General features: G+C 35.9%; 2 protein-coding genes and 1 long non-coding RNA gene across 3 annotated transcripts; all 3 read right to left on the reverse strand.

The window, feature by feature from the left end:
• On the reverse strand, nucleotides 1-1,348 carry LOC111993068 (protein TRI1). Its single transcript, XM_024024921.2, has 2 exons — nucleotides 1,028-1,348; nucleotides 1-376 (listed from the first exon to the last, which is right to left on the reverse strand). Exons 1-2 carry the CDS (start codon nucleotides 1,271-1,273, stop codon nucleotides 251-253), a joined length of 372 nt encoding a protein of 123 aa, XP_023880689.1. The 5' UTR covers nucleotides 1,274-1,348; the 3' UTR covers nucleotides 1-250.
• A 3,304-nt stretch (nucleotides 1,349-4,652) lies between these two features.
• Nucleotides 4,653-12,210, reverse strand: LOC111992479 (uncharacterized). The gene is made up of 2 exons (XR_010623629.1): nucleotides 11,559-12,210; nucleotides 4,653-5,172 (listed from the first exon to the last, which is right to left on the reverse strand). It is a non-coding gene; the product is annotated as an uncharacterized LOC111992479 (long non-coding RNA).
• A 500-nt stretch (nucleotides 12,211-12,710) lies between these two features.
• On the reverse strand, nucleotides 12,711-19,415 carry LOC111993137 (uncharacterized zinc finger CCHC domain-containing protein At4g19190). The gene is made up of 6 exons (XM_024025006.2): nucleotides 19,113-19,415; nucleotides 18,960-19,022; nucleotides 18,539-18,789; nucleotides 16,121-16,322; nucleotides 14,204-14,318; nucleotides 12,711-14,105 (listed from the first exon to the last, which is right to left on the reverse strand). Exons 1-6 carry the CDS (start codon nucleotides 19,329-19,331, stop codon nucleotides 13,180-13,182), a joined length of 1,776 nt encoding a protein of 591 aa, XP_023880774.2. The 5' UTR covers nucleotides 19,332-19,415; the 3' UTR covers nucleotides 12,711-13,179.
• Between the last annotated feature and the right edge of the window lie 1,830 nt (nucleotides 19,416-21,245).

Raw genomic sequence — 21,245 nt, forward strand, 5'->3', positions numbered from 1 at the left:
TAGAGAAGAACAAATATAGTTTTAACCATTCATAGAACTTTCATGGTTAACCCACCAAAATGCCACCAGAGTGAACCCAAGATTCCTTTACATACAAGACCTATCACACATTTTCCCACATCATTTCCCAATTGTAAGTCAAACTGGGTTTTCTAAACATAAAGCTGAACAGGTTAGCAAAATGAAGAAACAAAAAGATCTTTCAAGTCACTACTAGACAATGATATAGAGAGCATCAGAAGGGCCAGCATTAACTGGACTTCACAAAATGGTTGGACAGGAACTTGGCGATTTCTTGGAATTGAACCTTCTCTTTCCCATCGAAAATGGACTTCAGCTTCTCATCACAAAAGATTTCCTTTCTGTTTGCAGGGTTCTGCAAAACACCATAGCTTGTCATGCATTAGATATGACAATAACAAACGCTAAGAATCGACAAGAAACAAATGTTGTAGGCATGCAAGCAAAGCTCTAAAAGACCACGGTGATAGCAAAAGAACCGCTAAAATTGGGACAATCAACACTAGAGACAAATCTAAAAATGAAGCCACTGATAAGCAGAAGTAGAGACAAGTGTATATCTGTGAATCATTATAAAGTGAGACAATTTAACAGCTTAAGGGTTCCTCTGTGTTGGCTGAGCTCATGGATCTTCTCAAATTATGTTCCAACCATTCATGAACCTAGACTGTACTCCTTTCTTGGGTGCCAAAACCAAACTTAATTAAAAAGAGCATAAACAAACACAAAGTCTTTCCTCCACAAACATCAATAGGGAGGGAGAAATTGTTAGAACAAAGTAAACAATGGCCATTTTGAAACTTGAAAAGTCACATTTCCTAAAATAATTTATATGGGTTTATCCTATTTCCACAAGTTTATTATTATTACTTGTTAAAGATAAAGATTTGAACAAAAAAGCATCAATAGAAAAAGAGTCTAAAAAATTTATGAAAAAAAAAAAAAAAAAAAAAAACCCATAACATGTAAATGATTAGATGATTATAGAAAAGGGAGAGGGAGAGACCTGGAGGTGGTGGAGCTTGATGTGTTCCCAGACCTTCTTGACGGCGTGGGTGCGAGAGGACTCGGTGGCGCCGTCGAGGAATTTGCCGAGTTGAGGAGAGATCTGAACCACCTTCTGAATGCCGATGTTGGAACGAGCTTTGGTAGCAGTAGTAGTCGTCGTCTTTGCTTTTTCTTTTGCGGCGCTCATAAGCGTCGTCGTTCCCCCAAACACTGCCCTCAAACGCGATGATGATGATGCTGCCATTTCTCTGAGACTGTCACTGCCCACTGCTCCTTTCTTTCTAAAACCCTACACCTCTCTCTCTCTCTCTCTCTCACCACAGAGACAAGCATCGTTCATTTCAATTTAAATTTAAAATTTGAGCTGGGCCCGCATGACTCAGGCCCAGACCAAACCCGACCTTCTTCAGGGTACTTCTTCAACCACCTTTTTTTTTAAATATTTTTCTTCATTATTAATTTTCCTTGATAATAAACAATAATAGTAATGCAAATTTAAAAAAAAAAAAAAAAATGCAATCATTCCTGCTTCCTATCCATTCTCTTTTTCTGATTTCAAGTATCAAAATGCATGGGATTCTAATATGATAACCATGATTTCTTTTCTTTTCTTTTTTTTTCTTTTTTGGGCAAGCAGAGTAAGTTTGGTAAAATTGAAAAATTGAGTTATTCAATTATCTTGATTGGCTTGGTTATTGACCTACGGAGTCATTGCCTCAATTGTTTGCCCATTGTAATTATAATTATCCTTAAAAACAATTTTTCCTGGCTCCTTTCATATCAACATTTATTGTGCCCCACAATATACCATCACAATTGAAGGGACGTCTACATGACAAGTCTTAAAGGATGGGTTTTCTCATCCAAAGGCCCAAAATCAGCTCCTCACACACCTATGAATATCCTTTTCATCCATTGAATTAGGTATACAAACTTTGAAGTTGTTACTCTACCATTTTTCACTTTTTTTTCTTCCACTAGTCTACTAACTTAACAATCAAAGTCTACTTGGCCAATCCTCAAGTTGACTAGGGCTAATTAAGATTTTTCATTCTCAATATCTATTAGGTTAAAATCTGTCTACCAAACTTCACTCCTTCTTTCATGATAAAACTCATATTATTAAAGTTGCTAGCAACTTCATATAACCAATTGCAAGACTAGCAATTTCTTCCCTCTTTTACATGTATAGATGGAAGATGTACTACTAGATATTATTAATGCAAGGTCTTTCTTCTCAAAAAAAAAAAAAAAAAAGTATCAAAGGTCCATATATATATTTGGTTGAATCTTCCATAATCACTTTGAGATTTATTAGAAAATTTGTGTACCATGTCTCTTCACCCATTCATTAAAAAACGCGAGACTATTAAAGTTGATAGTAACTTAATATAACCAACAAAAGTATTGAAGCTATATATATATATATATATATATAAGTCATACAATTACTGATAAATAATGTTAAAAACACAACTTTCCAAAGTTTGACAAGTTATAATAAATGCAACTTTACTTTCACTTATGTCATTGGACTTATTAAGATCACTAAAAGTCCGTTTGGTTGGAAGAATGGAAAAGTGAAAAGATAGAAAATGGTGGAATGATGGAAAAGTGAAAGGATAGAAAAGATTTTATTTTCTCTCTTATTTGTTTGGTTGAGAGTGGAAAAGTGAATTGATAAAAAAATAGGTTTAAATAAATTTACTCATATACCCTTGTTAAAGAATAATGCCCAATTAAAACAAAAAAGTGACAAATAACCACAAAAAAGAACAATCTCTCAAATTTATTAAAAAAAAAAATCATGTCCCAAAAAAAAAAAATCACGCCCGGCCCATAGAAAATCAAAAGAAAAAAAAAAAGGAAAAAAAAGGAAAGAAAGGAAACTTCACTGCCAGAAGAAGGAAAGCACACCCAAGCCTTAAAAAAAAAAAAAAAAAAAAAAAAAAAAAAAAAAAAAAAAAGGAAAAAAAAAGAAAAGAAAAAAATGAAAAGAAAAGAAAAGAAAAAGAAAAAGAAAAGAAAAGAAAAGGAACGTTTCTGCCCAGGAAAAGAACAAAGGTAGCCTAGAAAATCAAAAGAAAAAATGAAGAGGCAACGTTGCCAGAAAAGAAAAAATAAATAAATAAATAAGCTAAAGCAACGTTATTGAAAAGAGGTAAAAGTTATCATAAATAAAGTAAGGGGGTAGATGAGAAGGTATTTGTGTAAAATGTATTTCTCAGCACTTTTTCTCTCCTCATTTTCTCCCAAATTGGGAGGATAAAAAAAGTGAGCTTGGAGGGAAAACTTTCTCCCTTATTTTCTGTCTCTTCTATTTTCTTTCCTTAACCAACTAGTGAAAAATGGTATTTTACACCCTATTTTCCTTTCTCTATTTCCATCCTCCATATTTTCACCCAAACCAAACACACCCTAAATGGTTTCTTTAAGCAAATCCTTAAACTGCCCATCAACCTTTTTTCGCTAAACAAATTGCTCATCAACCTTGATCATTGTGAAGGTTCTCGCATGCATATAAAGCCAATGGAGATGGCCTTTTTTTATTTTTTTTTCCTCAATATGTACAGTACATGTATTTTGAGAGCACTACAAACATAGGGTTCCACAAGTGCAAACTACAAAGATAGGAGATGTTCAAAGGGTCAGGAGTAGCTATTAGCCTATGGTTTTAATGACATTTGAATCCGTGTACCAAAAAAAAAGAAGGTACAAGACTATAATGGCTTGTTTGGATTAAAGGAAGGGGACTATAGAGGAGTAGAGTAGAGTTGGCTGAAGATATGCCAACTCTACTCACTTCCCTCTACTGCCCCTCTTTTCCCCTCAATCCAAACGGACCATAAGAGGGAAAAAATAAGATAAAGTTGCATCTTGGGCAAGAAGATTGAAAACACAAAAACAAAAAAATCCTTTCGCAAAGAATAATTATATCCATAATCGAACTATGTCAACCAAGTAATGGCATGAACTCAAAGGTTGTACATAGTGCTCTAGGCCCCTACTTTTGCAAGGCCTAGAAGATGTAGTTGGTAGACAACCTTACCCTCAATTTTTGGAAATGTAGATTCCCAAACATAAACCTGCTACACATTGTATGGGCAGAGGACACTCGTCGTTGCATCAAGGTCCAACCTCTAATGCCATAAACTCAGCAAGTAAAAATTAAATGACATTTGAATCCGTGTACCCAAAAAAAAAAAGGTACAAGACTATAATGGCTTGTTTGGATTAAAGAGAGAGAGAAGGGGACTATAGAGGAGTAGAGGAGAGTTGGATAAAAATATGCCAACTCTACTCACTTCCCTCTATTGCCCCTCTCTTCCCCTCAATCCAAACGGACCATAAGAGGGAAAAAATAAGATAAAGTTGCATCTTGGGCAAGAAGATTGAAAACACAAAAACAAAAAAATCCTTTCGCAAAGAATAATTATATCCATAATCGAACTATGTCAACCAAGTAATGGCATGAACTCAAAGGTTGTACATAGTGCTCTAGGCCCCTACTTTTGCAAGGCCTAGAAGATGTAGTTGGTAGACAACCTTACCCTCAATTTTTGGAAATGTAGATTCCCAAACATAAACCTGCTACACATTGTATGGGCAGAGGACACTCGTCGTTGCATCAAGGTCCAACCTCTAATGCCATAAACTCAGCAAGTAAAAATTTATAGCCCAAGCTCTTGGAGTTCTCAACTTAACCTGGCTAAGAATTCTAAGCATCTCCTCAGGATTACCTTAAACGATTATCCTACATCTGCCACATAAACTGGTGTACATAAAACATGTGCCAGTTAATATTATGGAATTGAATAAAGATGCTCAAGAAAGGGGAATGTAACCAATGTTAAAATGCAATAGACAAGAATCTGGATAGGAACATAAGCATTCAAAAGATTCAACTCTTCGAGTCCATGCAGAAAATGCTGGAATAGTGTCCTACTTCTTCTTCCTTCCTTTTGCTTTTGCGCCCCTTTGGTGTTTGTTGTCATCAGTTTTCGACTCTGAGTTCATGCCTCCTTGTTGGTTGAATTGTGGAGACAGCAATTTAGCAATCTCTGGTAACCCAACTCTGTCTTTCCCACGTAATAATTTATTCAAGTTATCCTCCCAAATTTTGTCCTTTTTTATCCCAGGGCTCTGCATAGGTAAAATAGCTATGTCAAGCCACCAAAGACAATCAAATTCATTGTATTAATAAATAAAAAATAATGTGTTACTCGTAGAAGAATAGACTAAAATGGTATGGGATGCAAGCCTTTTCACCATTCAGCAAAGATAACAAGGAAAACAATGGGTCAACTACATGTTCAAACAAATCTTTAATTAGGTTTAGACAATCACCATTTGGCAATGCTGTTCAGGGACTTCATAAACAATAACCTCATCACTTGTTCTGAATTTTTTTTTATGGTAATTATTTGTTTATTCATTTTGTAATGATTGCTTTATGTATTCTGTCAGTTGACAAGTTAGTCACTGGAATTAGGAGGTTATAACAACTAATAATCCAAAACAGACAGTGTAGCGACTGAATACCTATTAACCATGTTATAGGTTGCAAATTGAGAAGATTCCACATTACAACATCACTGAATGCCTATTTACCATGTTAAAAAATGCAAATCGAGAAGATTCCAGATCACAATATCACTGAACATGTAGAAAAAGGAAAAAGGTAAACAGCTGCAAATGAAGTAAAAACAAAGTAAATGAAATTGATTCTCTCAACTTTTTTGTTATGTAAGTTGAGACAGGGAATGGATAAAAGCCATATAGCCTGAGCCCCAAGCCCACCCAAAAAGGAGTAATTTAACCCCATCATAGCTTGGGTACATATGAAGCTGATATCCAACTCACTCCTTAACCTTGGTCCCAATTAATATATATTTTAAAAATAATTACACGCATCCGGTAGGTCTTGAACCCACAACTTCATCCTCCGCCTTTCACTTTACACTAGGAGGACATGCCATTTGAGACAGAGCCTCATTGGCATTAGTCCCAATTAGACACAGGTCAGCATTGAGGATAATCTTCATCTAATAAGGATTGGCCATATGTATTTGTATCTCAAATAAAATCAGCCAATAGGAAAAAATAAAATACAAGTGTTATAGTTTTATGATAACATAGTGATGCAGGAGGCAATGGGAAAACAGATTCATTATATTTTATTTAATTTTATGTATCAAGGGCAATTTTGTAATTGCATAATATTCTGGAATGGGCTGTGCAAACAGTCCATTAGATCTTCTTTTGTGTTTTATTTAAGTTTGGCTATTTAGTTGGGCATAGTAGCAAACAGTTGAAGTCTTGTTAGCGTTTTAAGACATCCTAGTTCAACTAGGAATAGATATTAGACTTCTATTTAAAGAGTTGTAATGCTTTCTATTGGGAGGATTAATGTTTTCAGAATTTAAGAGATATGAAGCTTTCTTTATGGTTTGTGTGATGCAACCTTCTCCGAAGTGTGATACCGAGGAACCCTAGGTGTGATGCTTAGGAGCCTAGGTATGATTTACTGTTCATGTATCTCTGTTCACAGCTCTCCTTTGTTTCATTCCCAAACCCTACTAATCCTTGTCCCCTTTGGAAACCCTATTATCCCTCTTATTTTCCAGCCTTTTCCCCACCAAAACCTAACCCTAAACCCTCAAAGCCTAAATCAGATTTTGTTTGTTCCCCCTTGTCCTGTGTCACATAGGCATAATGTTAAGGACCTAATTGCTTGTAGTTAGAAATTTGTGTGTATAATTCAAGGTAGCCAGGCCTCCAAGAGAAAAGAGGAAGAATTGAGAGAAAGATAAGAAGTTAGGAAAAGACTTTGCTTAATATTCTGAATGAATGATTACAATTACATTCCAGTTTTTATACTAAGGTTTAGTCAAGTATCTTGAAACACAAAGGCCAAGATTGGCTAGCAACTTAGCTAACTAATTGCCAACCAAGCAGTAACTAGCAGCCCCTAACCAACTAGCTAATTTACACATGCTTAATTGTTTAAAACACATGCATAATTATTTAAGCACATGCTAGAATTTTTATGCTTGGCATAGCTAATCTCTTCGCACACATGCTCTTATAAGACAACCCAGTTGCACAACGTAACTAGGACATAAGCAGCACATGTGTTAGTCTTGCTCTAGATGCTTAACATACCCCTCCCCTTCCAAGCACCTAGCCCACAAGGTGAGGGAATTAAAGCCCCAATTTGTGGAGCAATTCCTAGGTATCATCTTCTTTAGAAACACCTTGCCATTGTACTAACACCTCAATTGCAGCCTCGTTTCCAAGCTTGATCATTCTCCTTTGCAAGATGGCAATAAGCTCAGTTGACAGATCTCCTTCTTTGTCAACTGGAGGCAGTGTGGGTATAGGGGTTGTGTTGGCCCAACTCAGGCTTGAGGCATGACACATGAAACACGGGAGGTGCTATTTGAAACTGCATTAAATAAGGATGCATCTGTGGAATCTTTGTTGGAGAGACAGGAGGTGGGGGAAGAGGAATTTGAGTGCGGGATTCATGAGAAATTTTAATGACCGGGAGATTTATGGGGTGGCTTCATTCCTTCATTTTCTAGAATCTTATATTCCCATTAGGGAAGGGGAAGATCAGATGAGATGGAAACTAAGGAGAAATGGGGATTTCACTGTGAGATCTTTTTATGAGACCTTACGGGGTTCATCTTCTATATCTTTCCCTTGGAAAGCCATATGGAGGGTTAAGGCTCCTCGTAGAGTTTCCTTTTGTTGTGTGGACAGCGGCTTGGGGAAAAATTCTTAATTGTGATAACCTTATTAAGAAGGGTTATGCAATGGTGAGTTGGTGTTGTATGTGTCGATGCAATGGGGAGACTGTGGTCCACCTTTTGATACATTGCAGTGTGGCTTTTGACTTATGGAGTCAAGTTTTTCAGATGTTTGGGATTCAATGGGTATTACTGGAGAAGGTTCTTGATTCATTATGTGGATGGCGGATTAGGGGATCTAATCTTTTGTCAGCTGTTTGGAACCTTGTTCCTTTATGTGTGCTATGGTCTATGGACTATCTAGAGGGAAAAAAATCAACGTAGTTTGAAGATGTAGAGTGAATGTCACTCCACATCAACTCAATTGCTAGCATCTTTCATTAGTTCTCTTTATTAGTGGTCCTTTGCTTTGGGTCTTATTTCAATTCAAAATTTCATAGAGTCAATTCATATGAAAATATTTTTTCTGATTGTAATTCTTCAGGGTACTTCACGTCTTTCGTCATGAAGTAGTCTCTTTTCAATAAAATTATTCTTACCTATCAAAAATGAAAAAATGAAACACAAGATGAATCCGTGAATTGGGGGGCAGATCCAACTTGTAGGCTACCTCTCCAATTCTTTGGATTACCTAGAAAGAACCAAAGAACCTAGGGGACAAATTCAAATGCCCTCTTAGGCCCAAAGATTTTTTCCTGTAAGGCTGAAACCTTGACTACACCCAATTCTCAAGGAGCTATAAGCCTCTGCTCCTGCATGAAGGCTGCTCCAAGCCCTTGGCCATAGGCATCACAATCAATGGCGAATGCCTTGATGAAATATAGCAAGGTTAGCACAGGAGTAAAAGACACAACTTCCGTGAGTTTGTTGAAGGGTTCTTATGCTTGATCTCTCCACAAGGATGCATTCTTCTTTAGTAGAGCTGTCAATGGGGCTACAATTTGCCCATAACCTCTTATGAATTTCCTATAGTATCCTGTGAGACCTAAAAAGCTCCTCAAGGCCTTCAAGGAACCTTTTTTTTATTGGTAAATAAAAACTTTATTGAAAAAAAAAAAAAAGAGAAAAAAGAAAAAGAAAACAATCAAATTCCTTGGTACACAGGATGTGTACAAGGAAAGCAAAATTACATAAATCTACAAAATCTAAAACAGAGGCATGTCAAGACCACTCAAAGCAGTCCTCCATTCAAACAAGAAATAAGGAAAATGTGCTTCAACTCAATGATAGAATGCTCCTCCCCTTTGAAGATTCTGTTAGTCCGTTCTCACCATATGTTCCACATAATAAAATGCGGAATAACATCCCAAACAGATGCCAACCTATGTCACCCAACACCTCTAAACCAACAAGCAAGTAACTCAAACACTTGTCTAGGCATAACCTAGGAAATTTTTTTTTTTTTGATAAGTATAACCTAGGAAATTCCAAACAAGCTAAATAAAAAGGACCATAAATCAGAAGCAAAGGGATGAAGAATTAGCAGGTGGTCCACCCATTCCCTATCATTTTTACACATACAACACCTGTTAACAACACAAATACTTAACACTTGTAAAATTCTTGGGATCTGCCTTCACTCCCTGCCCAAAGATAATCTAGCCAAGATACTTAACTTCTTGGCACCCAAATTTGCACTTAGACTTCTTGGCATAAAGCTAATTCTTTTGCATGACCTCCATGACAACTCTTAAGTGCTACGAATGCTCTGCAAGGGTCTTGCTAAACACAATTATGTCATAGAAACACAAGAAAAAACTTTCTTCAAAAGGGTTTGAATACTTCATTTGTCATACATAAAAAGGTTGATGGGGCATTTGTTAATCCAAAGGGCATCACTAGGAACTCATAGTGTCCTCAGAAAGAAGACCCTGCCCTTTTTTTAGTGTCAGTCATGAATCCTAAACTCTCTCTTTGGAATGTCCTCCTTGCTCATCCTTATTTAATAATAACCTGACCTCAAGTCAAGTTTGGAGAAGATCCTTGCCCCCTTCAATTCATCTAGCAACTTATCTACTACAAGAATTGGATATATATCTTTTATTCTCTTTGTTCAAAGCCCTATAATCCGCACACATTCTCCAGCTACCATCATCCTTCCTAACCAAAAGAACAGTTGAGGAGAATGGACTTTGACTAGCTCTAATGGACCCTGCATCTAACAATACCTTCACATTTTTTTCGATCTCATTCTTCTAATAATATGGATACATATAAGGTCTCACACAAACAGGCTGTGCACCATTTTTTTTTTTTTTTGGGACGTGTCTAGAATCAAATTAGATGACTTTTGGAATTTAAAAATTGATAAGTTCTATATATACACCAAGAAGATAATTTTGTTCATAATTTATTTATAAATTATGACTACTCTAGCTTTAAAATATTAGTGTGTGTGTGTGTGTGTGTGTATATATACTCCTTCCATCCCATATTATTTGTCATGTATAGAAAATCCAAAATTTTAAAGGAATATCATTAATGCAGTGTCTTTTAGATAAAAAGGTACAAGATTCCAAAACTAGCCTAATTGAATTCAACTCTAATAAAAGAGGGGCATTAGTTTTTTAATTAAAATAAAGGGTAAGTTAGGAAATTCATTTATTAACAACAGAATAGATGAATAAAAATTTGGAGCAGAGGGAGTATATATACATATATAAAATGTGCAATTGTGTGCATGCATGTAGGGCTTGTCTTGATTAATTGTCTACTACCATAACTCAGCCCCCAACCCCCCCCCCCCCAACCCAAAACAAAAATATTGGTTCCGCCCCTGACAGGGAACTTTCTCCATTGCAGGTCCTAGCCCTCAAGCTGGTTCTTGTCTCCTTTCTTGTGCTTCAATTAGACTCTTCATGGCCTCATTGATCTGGCCTACCTGCTGATTTAGGATATTCAGGGTTCTAGTATGATGATCCTGAGTTTGTCTCAGGTCAATGATGGCTTCATTCATCTGGGCAGCTTGAGTTCCTTCAGCCATGGCATAATCTCACTGCTCTAATATCAGTTGTTAAGAACCTAATTGCTTGTGGTTAGAAATTTGTATGTCTAATTCAAGGTAGCCAGACCTCCAGGAGAAAAGAGGGAGAATTGAGAGAAAAGAGAAGAGTTATGAAAAGAATTTGGTTAACATTCTGAATGAATGATTACAATTACATTCCAGCTTTTTGTAATAGTTGAGTACCTTGACACACAAAGGCCAAGATTGGCTAACTAACTACCAACCCTCTGACCAACAAGTTAATTCCCACATGCTTAATTGTTTAACACACAAACGCCTACATATTTAACATATGCTCTTGCTAGGCAACCTGGTTGCACAACCATAACATAGGACAGAAATAGGCAGCACTAGCACATAGTGTTGCAAAAGTGACATCATTTATGAAAACTAAAAAAACCCAATTCATTTCAATGGAGAAGAGTAAAGAAAAAAGAATATTGAATGGTAATTAATGAATTGTGAATGAATGATTGCAGACAGTTTGTAAGGGAAATTTCATCAAACAGTTGCGAGGCATATGAAGAAAATTTAAATTACAATACTCAATGGAAAACCCAATTCATTTAAAAGGAGGAGAGTAAGAAAATTGAAAATGGGCGTTAATTTAAACGATACTTAATGAATTGTGAATAAATTACTGCAGACAGTTTTTAAGGGGAATTCATCGAACAGTTGCAAGGCATATGAAGAAAAATCAAATTATTAACAAAAAATTATTGTTCCACAAAGAGAGAGAGAGAGAGAGAGAGAGAGAGAGAGAGAGAGACCTGGGCAGTGTAGAGCTTGAGGAACTTGGAGATCAACAAGGCGTTTTCAGAGCGAGAGGTGCCAGGAATGTTGAGGAACTTGCGGAACTCAGAAGAAGAAGAAGAAGGTCTGATGGCTTTGAGTACCCCTTTGGGAATGGGACGATTGGAATAGTGAGAATGAGGGACTTTGGTGCTCATGCTTCTGCTTCCTACTATTCTAAAGGCCGTACCCACGCTCCTCATCGCCATAGCCATAGCCATAGCCATCGCCTTGCCCATCCTTTTTCGTTTTCACCGCCTACTTTACTTGTTCACACCCACGATTCACGCCCTACTCTGTACCATCATTCCTCTAGAGATTTTTTTTTTTTTTTTTTTTCTTTCTTTCTTTTCTTTATTATCTTTAGTCAAATTTTTTGTTTTATTTTTTTTAAATATTAAAATTTAAATGCATTTTGGGTCTTAATATTTATGATTATTTATAATTTAATCATTTACGTTTCAAAATTTTTATTTTAGAATAATCCTGTTTTATTCAAATTTTTTTCTCAGGAATTTTACAGTATTTTAGTTCTATTTTATAAAATAGTTAAAATTGAATAGTACTTAATTGTCAAATTACTAACAAAAAAAAGATGACATGACCAATACTAAAATAGAATTAAGCATGAAGAGCAAAAAGAAAATTTTGAAAACATAAAAGCCAAAAAAAAAAAAAAACTCAAACTTTAAAGCCAAAAAAGAATACTCTAGTATTTTTTTTTTTTTTTTAAAGATTAAGATTTAACCAACTTAATGTTTGGAATGTTTTTATTTTAGCTCCTAATATTAAATATCGTTTTCAATATAATCCTATTTATTTCCATAAATAACTTAAAAGTATTATTTAACTCAAAACAACGTAATTTTTTTTTTTTTTGGAGAAAGAAAAGAATGTAATTTTAATTAAACTTTAAATACATTGTTATATTTTTTTCCCCCAATTCTCTCTCTCGTCAAAATTACCAACAAGAATGATGGTATTATGGAAAACTAAAATCACAAATAGGGAAAACTAAAATCGCAAATAGAGACAGAACTAATTAAGGTCTACACATTCACAAGCCAAACCTAGCCCCATTTACAATCCATGAAGAAATCCCAAGCAAAACACACACACACACACACACAAAAAGAAGCTCATTCAAGTATTTTTACTAATGTGGAACACTTGGTAAATGATGAACTGATGTCCCTACAATGAGGGCAACATGACATTTGGATTTAACAGTCCAAATGTAAGACAACAAGGTTTGACAGGAACCAAGCATCTTATAGTAACATAAATAATCAGCATCCTTGATCCATACAAAACAACCCAAGAGAGTTGATTCCTTTACAATATGTTTCCAGCAGAGATAGTATTCTGCCACCCTACCACTCTCCTCGATTATCTCCCCCCATCCGAACTTATCCAGCCTGCTCATTCCATAAAAAACAACCCAAGAGAATCGATTCCTTTACAATAGTTTTTGCTTTTGATGGCAAAGATTGTTAATTTGCAATGAGATAAAACTTTTCCAGCCCGCTCATTATATAAAGGAATTTTGAAATCTCATTCTGCTGAAGGATCGGACTGATGACAGTGAACATGCTGCTATTAACGGTGATATTTACTTCTACGATGCCCTTTATCAGAATCTTCAATTGAATGTGAAAGAGAACTCTTGTTTCTGCTCTTGTCAATTCTGTGATGTCTCCTAGGGTCAGAATCTTCGGATGAATATGATTGCTTTTGCCTGCTCCTTTTACTTCTACAATGCTTCCCACGGTCAGAATCTTCGGACGAATAAGACTGCTTTTGCCCACTCCTTTTGCTTTTACGATGCTTCTCAGGGTCAGAATCTTCAGATGAATAAGACTGCTTTTGCCTGCTCCTTTTACTTCTATGATGCCTCTCAGAATCAGAATCTTTAGATGAATGTGTAAGCTTGCGACTACTCTTGTCACCTCTATGATGCTTCTCTGGGTCAACATCTTCAGATGAATAGGAATGCTTGTGTCTGCTCTTGTCAATTCCATGATGCCTCTCAAGGTCAGAATCTTCAGATAAATATGAACCCTTGTGTATGCTCTTGTCATTTCTATGATGCCTCTCAAGGTTGGAATATTCAGATAAACAAGAACGCTTGTGTCTACTCTTGTCACTTCTATGACGCCTATCAAAGTCAGAATCTTCAGATGAGTAAGAATGCTTGTCTCTGCTCTTTTTACTTCTACAATTTCTGTCACCATCCGAATCTTCAGATAAATAAGAATGCTTGTGTCTGCTCTGTTTGGGTCTATCAAACTCTGAACTGTCTGATGAACTTGATTCAGAATTATTTCGCTTTTTTTCCTTTACCCTATGTTTTTTATTCTTTGTCCTCCTCTCCACATCCTCAGAAAACTCTTTTTCACATGGGTCCTTCGATTCTCTACCAGATGGAAACTGCTGCTTTTTTTGCTTATGCTTCTTTTTGGACTTCTTGGGTTTGCTAGAGAAGTTCGACAGCAACTTGGGGATATCACCCCCACCGAGGAACCCTACAAAATGGATAGGAATGACAGTCATCACACCAGCATCCAAATATACAAAAGATAAAAATTGTCATAGAAATTACTGGAATAGAAAAACCATATACCTCCATACTCGTCAAAAATGTCCTCAGCAACTATTTGCTGGTTAGGATCATCTGGTTCGAATCCTCCGCGAGGAGGACTGATTCCCGGTTTTTGCTTGAGCTCCCACTTTAGAGGCTGTGATATAAGCCAAAGAACAGGAGACAATTGATGTTAGCTCTGTCCGCAAGACATTTTTACACAGCAAGTGAATAAGGATGCCTGATTCCAGGGTGATCATTTCAGACAAAAGTCTTAAGTAAAAAAAGATTCAAAATGACCTTTACTGATTTGAATTTGATTCTAAAACAATATACAATTTTGCAAACAATAATTACAGGTGCAAAATGAGGACATCTCTCACCAAAACAAGGAATGAAGATTTATATTCAAGGGTGGGAGTGGCACCCATGAGGAAAAAATAAATAAAATAAACAAATTAACTAGGGACAAAGTTTGGCTATAGACTTCATTGTAGCCTAAGGCTACAATGAATAATGGGAAGATGATGTGTCCCTATCATGTGCAATGCACATGACTCATTTAAAATGATTACAATCACTCAAGTGTGGTTTTGTAAGTCATGTGCATTGCACATGAGAGGGACACATGTCATCTTCTTATCGTTGGTTATAGCCTAAGTTTGAAGCCAAACTTTGTTCACTGAGTAATCTAAAATGATTTCATATGTGGCTTGAAGGCCAATGAAATTTACTAGTAAATAAAGTTTATTTAATTAAACTTTGAGTGAAAAGGTCTACGATGTTCAAAATTACTTGGAATAAAGTTGAGAAGAAGGATATCATAGATAGAGCGGTGACAAAGAGTGTGACCTTAAATAGAGCAAAATTACTCTAGGGGGGGGAAAAAAAAGATACATGCGACCAAACCTATTTTTTCTTTTTTTCTTGATAATTACACACACACCCGGTGGGCCTTGAACCAACAACCTCACCTCCGCCTTGCACTCACAAGAGGAGGTGGTGCCATTTGAGTTAAACCCCATTAGCATTGCCAGCCCTCATTGAAAAAGGATCCAATTAGCTATCCAAACAAATTGGGATTAAGGGTTAGTTAGTAGAGTCTATATGTTGGTGAGGGATATCATTAAAAATAAATAAAAATAAAATGATGGATTACGAATATGCAAAGGTAGCATATATCAAGATAGGTTAGCATAATAGGAAAGGGTAAGAGAGCAGAGATGCACAATATATAAATGTGTAGATTGTGTTACCCTGTTGGGCTATGTAAAACTTAGTTGTGTTTGATCCAGATTATGGCCTGACTCGATATAAAAGTGCTAATGTTTTTAATGGGAGATTTTTTAAGGCTTAGTTAATGGAGCAGAGGCTTGGCCCATTCTAAATCCACAGTGCAAGATGTAAATACTGTTGTATGTCAAATTAGGGTTTGGTGTGTTGTTTTGAGAGAAAAAAAAAATTGTACTGCCGCATCTTGTATTTTTCCCTGAAAAGTGAAATCATTCCCGTAGGAAAATTTCCGAACCACACAAATATTTTCTTGTGTGATTGTTTTCTTTGACACATTTTTCTCTATTTTTGCATCACACAGATCTAGGAATTTCGTGTATGAATCCTTCACACCCCATCATGGTGAGCATATGCTAAGTTCCACATCAAGTGTCTACTAAATTGATTTAAACATACAAGTGGGTATGGGAATCCTAATTGTTACATGTCCTCTTGAGATATCATGCAGACATGGCTGATGTGTCCCTATTCATAACATTGATACCTAGAAAAGGTCATACACAAATCGAGTAAAAAGAAAAAATACCTAAACAACCAACAGAATCTTACACATTCACTGACCAAGTAAACAATGATAAGAAGACTTCTGTAAGCAACAAGGAAAAATTGACTCCTAACAATCGCTAATCAAAGTTTCAAGACAAGCAATGGGATAATATGACTGACCTCACTGGGATCTATTTGGGCAATGATGGCATTTAAGGGGTCATCTCTTTTCAATCGACTCTCTTCGTTAGGCATTATAGCATCTTTCAATGGACATTCACGATCGCCACTTTGATGACCATAAGTTCCACATCTTAGACATTTCACATTGCGCACTTCAACTCCAAATGGTTTCACCCTTCCAGCAACTCCAGTCTCCAACCTGGAAAAATTTATCATGGATAAAATTGACATCTAAATCAGTGTTCACCAATCACAACAGCATATATGCTATACTAAAAACAACTGCAAAAATGATAGCAATTCAAAGACGACTTGTTTGTACATAACCAGAGAGGAGCACCAAGTAAGAGTTCATTTCACTTGATATTTCATTTCTAAAGGATGAACAACAGAAGCCTGAAGAAGGCTTATAATATTATGTCCTAAAAGTTGTAATGTATAATATACCTACCGCAAGCACTTTCAACACACTCAAAATAGATGACCACATATTCAAGCCTCCCTTTTAAACAAAGCAACTAAATAAAAGCTAAGGACTCCTTTCAACCATGTAAAAATAATCGATTTCATGTGGAGGGGAATCAAAATCAGAAAACCTTTAAAAACTGCGGAGTTAAAAATCAACATAGAAGTTTACGATTACTTACCAATTACCACCAAAGAAAACTCAATTGTAGAGAAATCCATACTGCATGCTGCAAATGTGCCCAACTTTAAAAGTTGCACAACATTATTTGTGTATTGTTATATTTTACATTGAGCTATTGCAAGGGACCTATGGTCTATGTTTTTCTCCGTATTTGGTTGTTCTAGAGTCATTCCTTGCTCAGAGAAAAATCTTCTAGCTTGTTAAAGAGGTGGGTTCAAGGGCCATCAAAGCATGAAGGTATGGAATGCTATTCCCCTTTGTCTTATGTGATGCATTTAGAAGGAGTGCAATTCTAGGTTCTTTGGCTACTTCCTGCCCCCTCTGCAGGGAGTAGTCTTCTTTTAATAAAATTATTCTTACATATTTAAAAAAAAAGAAAAAGAAAAAAAAGAAAAAGAAAAAAAAGGAGTAATTCTAGGTCTTTGAAGGGGTTGAATCTTCATTGCTCCAATTGTTATTTTTTCTTAGATTTCTTTTTGATTGGACAAAGATCGTTAGAGAAATTAATTGTTTTCCGTTTTTAAAGGTTTTAATCTTTGTAACTTTAGGATTTAAGCTGTTGTGTAGTTCTTGTATACTTCCCGTGAAATAAGGCTCACACTTTTCTTTCTTATAATAAACTTTAGTGCTTATATATATAAATTATAGAGAACTACTCTCCATATTTCTAAAAAGCCTGTAGGAAAGTTCCCAAAACATGGAAGAATTACTAAAGTACGTATACTTTTGTAATACATGCCCAAATTGTTCATGGTAAACCCTACTTTACAACAGAAAGACCTGTCAGCTCCTCAGTCTCTCCAACATCCCACTGGGACAAATTCACTCTCAAACACAACACCGCTTTGAAGTACAAAATAACAGACCTGATATAAGAAAGGAGTTCAGCATCAGCATCACCAAAAATAACAATGTCATCCGCGAACAACAAATGGGAGACTGTCACAATTCCTCTAGAATCACTCCCAACTCAAAAACTAGAAAGACAACCACCCTCTAAAGATTTAGTTCACACTCTATATATGATCTCCATAACAAGAATAAATAATCATGGTGAAAGAAGTTCTCCTTGCTTGCTGCAAACCCTCTAGAGCTACTAAAGCCAAATGGAGTGCCCTCACCCAAAAATGAAATTTAACCATTGAAATGCAAGATAGGGGGAAAAAAAGATCATTTTTTTCCAATTCTAGCCAAAACTAAATCTACCCTGCATATAGATTATACAGTCCCAGTTCACATGGTCATGAGATTTCTTAGTATCTAGTTTCCAAACTAGTGCTTAACCATTAATCCTACTGTTGAGGCACTCATTAGCTATGAGAACTAAATTAAAAAATATGTTACTGTCCAATAAAAGCATTATGAGAATCTGACACCGATTTCCCGGGAACCCTTTTTAATATGTTCCCAAAACCTTTGTTAAGAGCTTATAAACACTTCCAAACAAACTTTTCAGTCAAAAGATCCTAATATCTAGAGAAATCATTATAGACCACCACTCAATCAACTAAGAACATCAAATAATCCTGCAATACTGATTTAAACTCCTATCACTACAATTTATGCATAAAGTCAATTGTAACTCATACCATAACACTGAAACAATGGTAGTTAAGTTAATTCCACTTATATTGACACAAGTTCATGACTGTCAACAGCAATAAAGCACATCACATTACTGTATGAAATAGCAAAACACGTGTCGATGTAATGGCAAACAACATCATGTCAGTTAATGTCATGAATGAGGGCACATTGAAACATACCGCGGAGCATTTTTCAAAACTTCAAATTCCTCTTCAGTTGGTAAATGTCGGCCAAAAACATCCTTTGGCCTCGGTTTCTTCTTTTCTTCACCAGCACGATCTCTAATGGGCACAGATTCAGGTGGGTCGTGTTGGGTTTTGTCATCATCAGCATCAGCATCAGCATCAGCAAGCTCTGCAGCTTTGGCACTTTCTGGGTTGTAACCGGGTGGCCGAACATACATGAAGCTAACAGCTTTCATCATCTCCACCTGTGATGATTTGATTGGATTCGAAAAATTAATAAATTATAAAACCCCATTTCAACCTATGGCGTCACCATTCAGTTTTTGGCATAGACAAAAATTAAACCCAAATTTCTTATTCATTCATCAGAATCTTTATCAATTGAGATAACCGGAACGAAAAAGAGGAGAGAGACCTTTTCTTTTTCTTTCTTGGAGATGAGAGCAGTTTGGCGAAAGAATTCCTGCTCCTGAGCATACTGCACACATTTTGAAACATTACCCAAATTAACAAAAATGGCCAAAAACACTGAATCCAAAGAAGGAAGGAGGGATTGATGAAAGAATGCCTCGCGAGCGACTTCCTCGGCGCGGCGCTCGCGGTTGGCGTGGGTCTGTTCGGCGATCCACTTGCGGCGTTGGTTGGGATAAGAGAGAGGATGCCATGGCTTTTGGTTTAGGTAAGAGTGGCTCCACGCTGTTCCCGCTTTCGTCTTGTAATCAACTTCACCTTTGTCTTTATCTGAAAATCTCTTGCTCAGCCTTATTCCTCCCTCTTCTCCTTCCATTTCTCTTCTCCTTTTCTCTTTCTTACACCTTCTCTCTTCTCTCCTCCCTACCCAGATTCTCTCTCTCACTCTCTGACTCTCAACTAAACACACCTATCTTCTTTGTCTCCTTATTGGGCCTTCATCTTAGACCGCAGCCCAGCCCAACCATCTACCTCCTTTACTTTTTTATTATTATTTAATTTTAATGGTTGATAAAAAAATAAAAATAAAAAAATAAAAAATAACCATGCAGTCACTCCATATATATATATATATATATAAAAGTATTTGTAAGGTATGAGAGACAAGGATTAGGATTTAAGTCTCCAAAAAGAAACTTCATACATGTATATACTTAAATTAGATTAAAGAAGTTTCTATCTTATAAATAAAAAAATAGTTTTCTAGAAGACCAATAACAGCTTACACTTAGGCTTTATTGTAAAATTGTAGTTAAAATATTATGCCCTCTAATTGCATGCAACAGTAGCACTACTTGAGTCTTATGTGACGTTTGGTGTAGAGTAATGTTTTAGAATTCTAAAAAATGTTTAAAGATTTTCATGTTTAGTTGCAAATTACGCAAGGGAATCAGATGCAAAGGGAATTTGGAGTCTCCCTTTAAACCCCTCTCAGTAGGAATGTGAATTCCCTTTAAAACAAGTGGGTATCCAAATTCCCAAACTTAAAGGAGATTATATTTTTTTATAGATTGACAATTTTAACCATTTTTTTCTTATCATTTAACCAATTAAAATAAAATATAAAACAAATCATCAATATTTTTTCCCTTATCCTTACCTTTTCCCACCAAAACACCATAAACAAAATAGACAACTCTGTTAATATAGTCTTTAACAAAGTTCTATTTAGATTTTATGTGTGAAAAAAAAAAATGTTTGAAGGGGACCCTCCATTATTGCCAGGGTTGGATTAAGCTCTTTTAAAAATTATTATTAAGAATAAAGCATATGAAAATTTAAATAGTTATTTTTCTATTGTACTTGTCATTTTGAAATATTAGACTACAGTTTTAATGAATTTGTCATAATTAATAATTTATATTTTGTTTTTCATTATTTATTTAGAGGAAGTTTTTTTTTTTTTTTTAAGGACTTGGTAGTTCACATTCAAATCTAAAAATAAAATGAGAAAAATAAATAATTCATTTAAGATTTCTAGGAATAAATCAAATATTATCATTTCACATTTATAAAAATCTTAAAAGGTTCTTAATGAAACCAAATATAGGAATAGCTACGTTCCTAGGCATCTAGATTACAAGGAATCACATTCCTAGGAATCTGGATGCTAGGAGTTATGTGGATTCTCCCATACCAAATGCCACATTAGGATAATCTTATCCTCTCAATCCCTCGCCGTTCTCTCACCCTCCCTCACCTCACCACCATCGCCGGACCTCCCTTAACTCGTTAGCACCATTTTGGACCTCCCTCACATTGCCGCTGCCAAGCCCCACCTCCCTCTTCATCGGCTCTCCCTCATCTCCGCCACCTCACTCTGACCACCTCCCTTCTCATCGTCCTTCTTATTCTCCACCCCACCAACCACTCCCCTTGGCTTGCCTCTCCCCTCTCTCTCCTTATTTTATACACCCCAATCTGTCCTTGTCCTTCTCCTCAAAACCTAGGTAATTTAAAGTACTCCCAACATAAAGCGGCTAAATTTGCCAAATAGCACAAATTTTAGTAGCACGTTATTGGAACTCGATTTTGACAAAAAGAAGATTTAATTGGAACTCAAGTTTCAAGTATCACGGAGCTCACCAAGTAGTGGAGCCCCATATTGTGGAGCTCCATATTACTTAGAGTTCGAGTTTGTCAAATTTGAGTAAAAATATTAGTAAATAATTTTGTGTACTTTTTTCCTAAAATATTGGTAAAATTGTGCTATTCGGTAAATTTCACGGAA

The sequence above is a fragment of the Quercus suber genome, unplaced genomic scaffold (genome assembly GCF_002906115.3).
Source record: "Quercus suber isolate HL8 unplaced genomic scaffold, Cork oak 2.0 scaffold_17, whole genome shotgun sequence".
NCBI lineage: Eukaryota > Viridiplantae > Streptophyta > Magnoliopsida > Fagales > Fagaceae > Quercus > Quercus suber.

Bases quoted from the DNA above. Each gene is read 5' to 3' on its own strand.
- LOC111993137 (XM_024025006.2), bottom strand. From the start codon at position 19,331: ATGGAAGGAGAAGAGGGAGGAATAAGGCTGAGCAAGAGATTTTCAGAT. The intron at 14,319-16,120 runs GTCAGTCATATT...CTTATATCACAG, and splicing joins CCCAAATAGATCCCAGTGAG to CCTCTAAAGTGGGAGCTCAA. The intron at 14,106-14,203 runs GTATATGGTTTT...TCCATTTTGTAG, and splicing joins CATTTTTGACGAGTATGGAG to GGTTCCTCGGTGGGGGTGAT.
- LOC111993068 (XM_024024921.2), bottom strand. From the start codon at position 1,273: ATGGCAGCATCATCATCATCGCGTTTGAGGGCAGTGTTTGGGGGAACG. The intron at 377-1,027 runs GTCTCTCCCTCT...GGTGTTTTGCAG, and splicing joins TCAAGCTCCACCACCTCCAG to AACCCTGCAAACAGAAAGGA.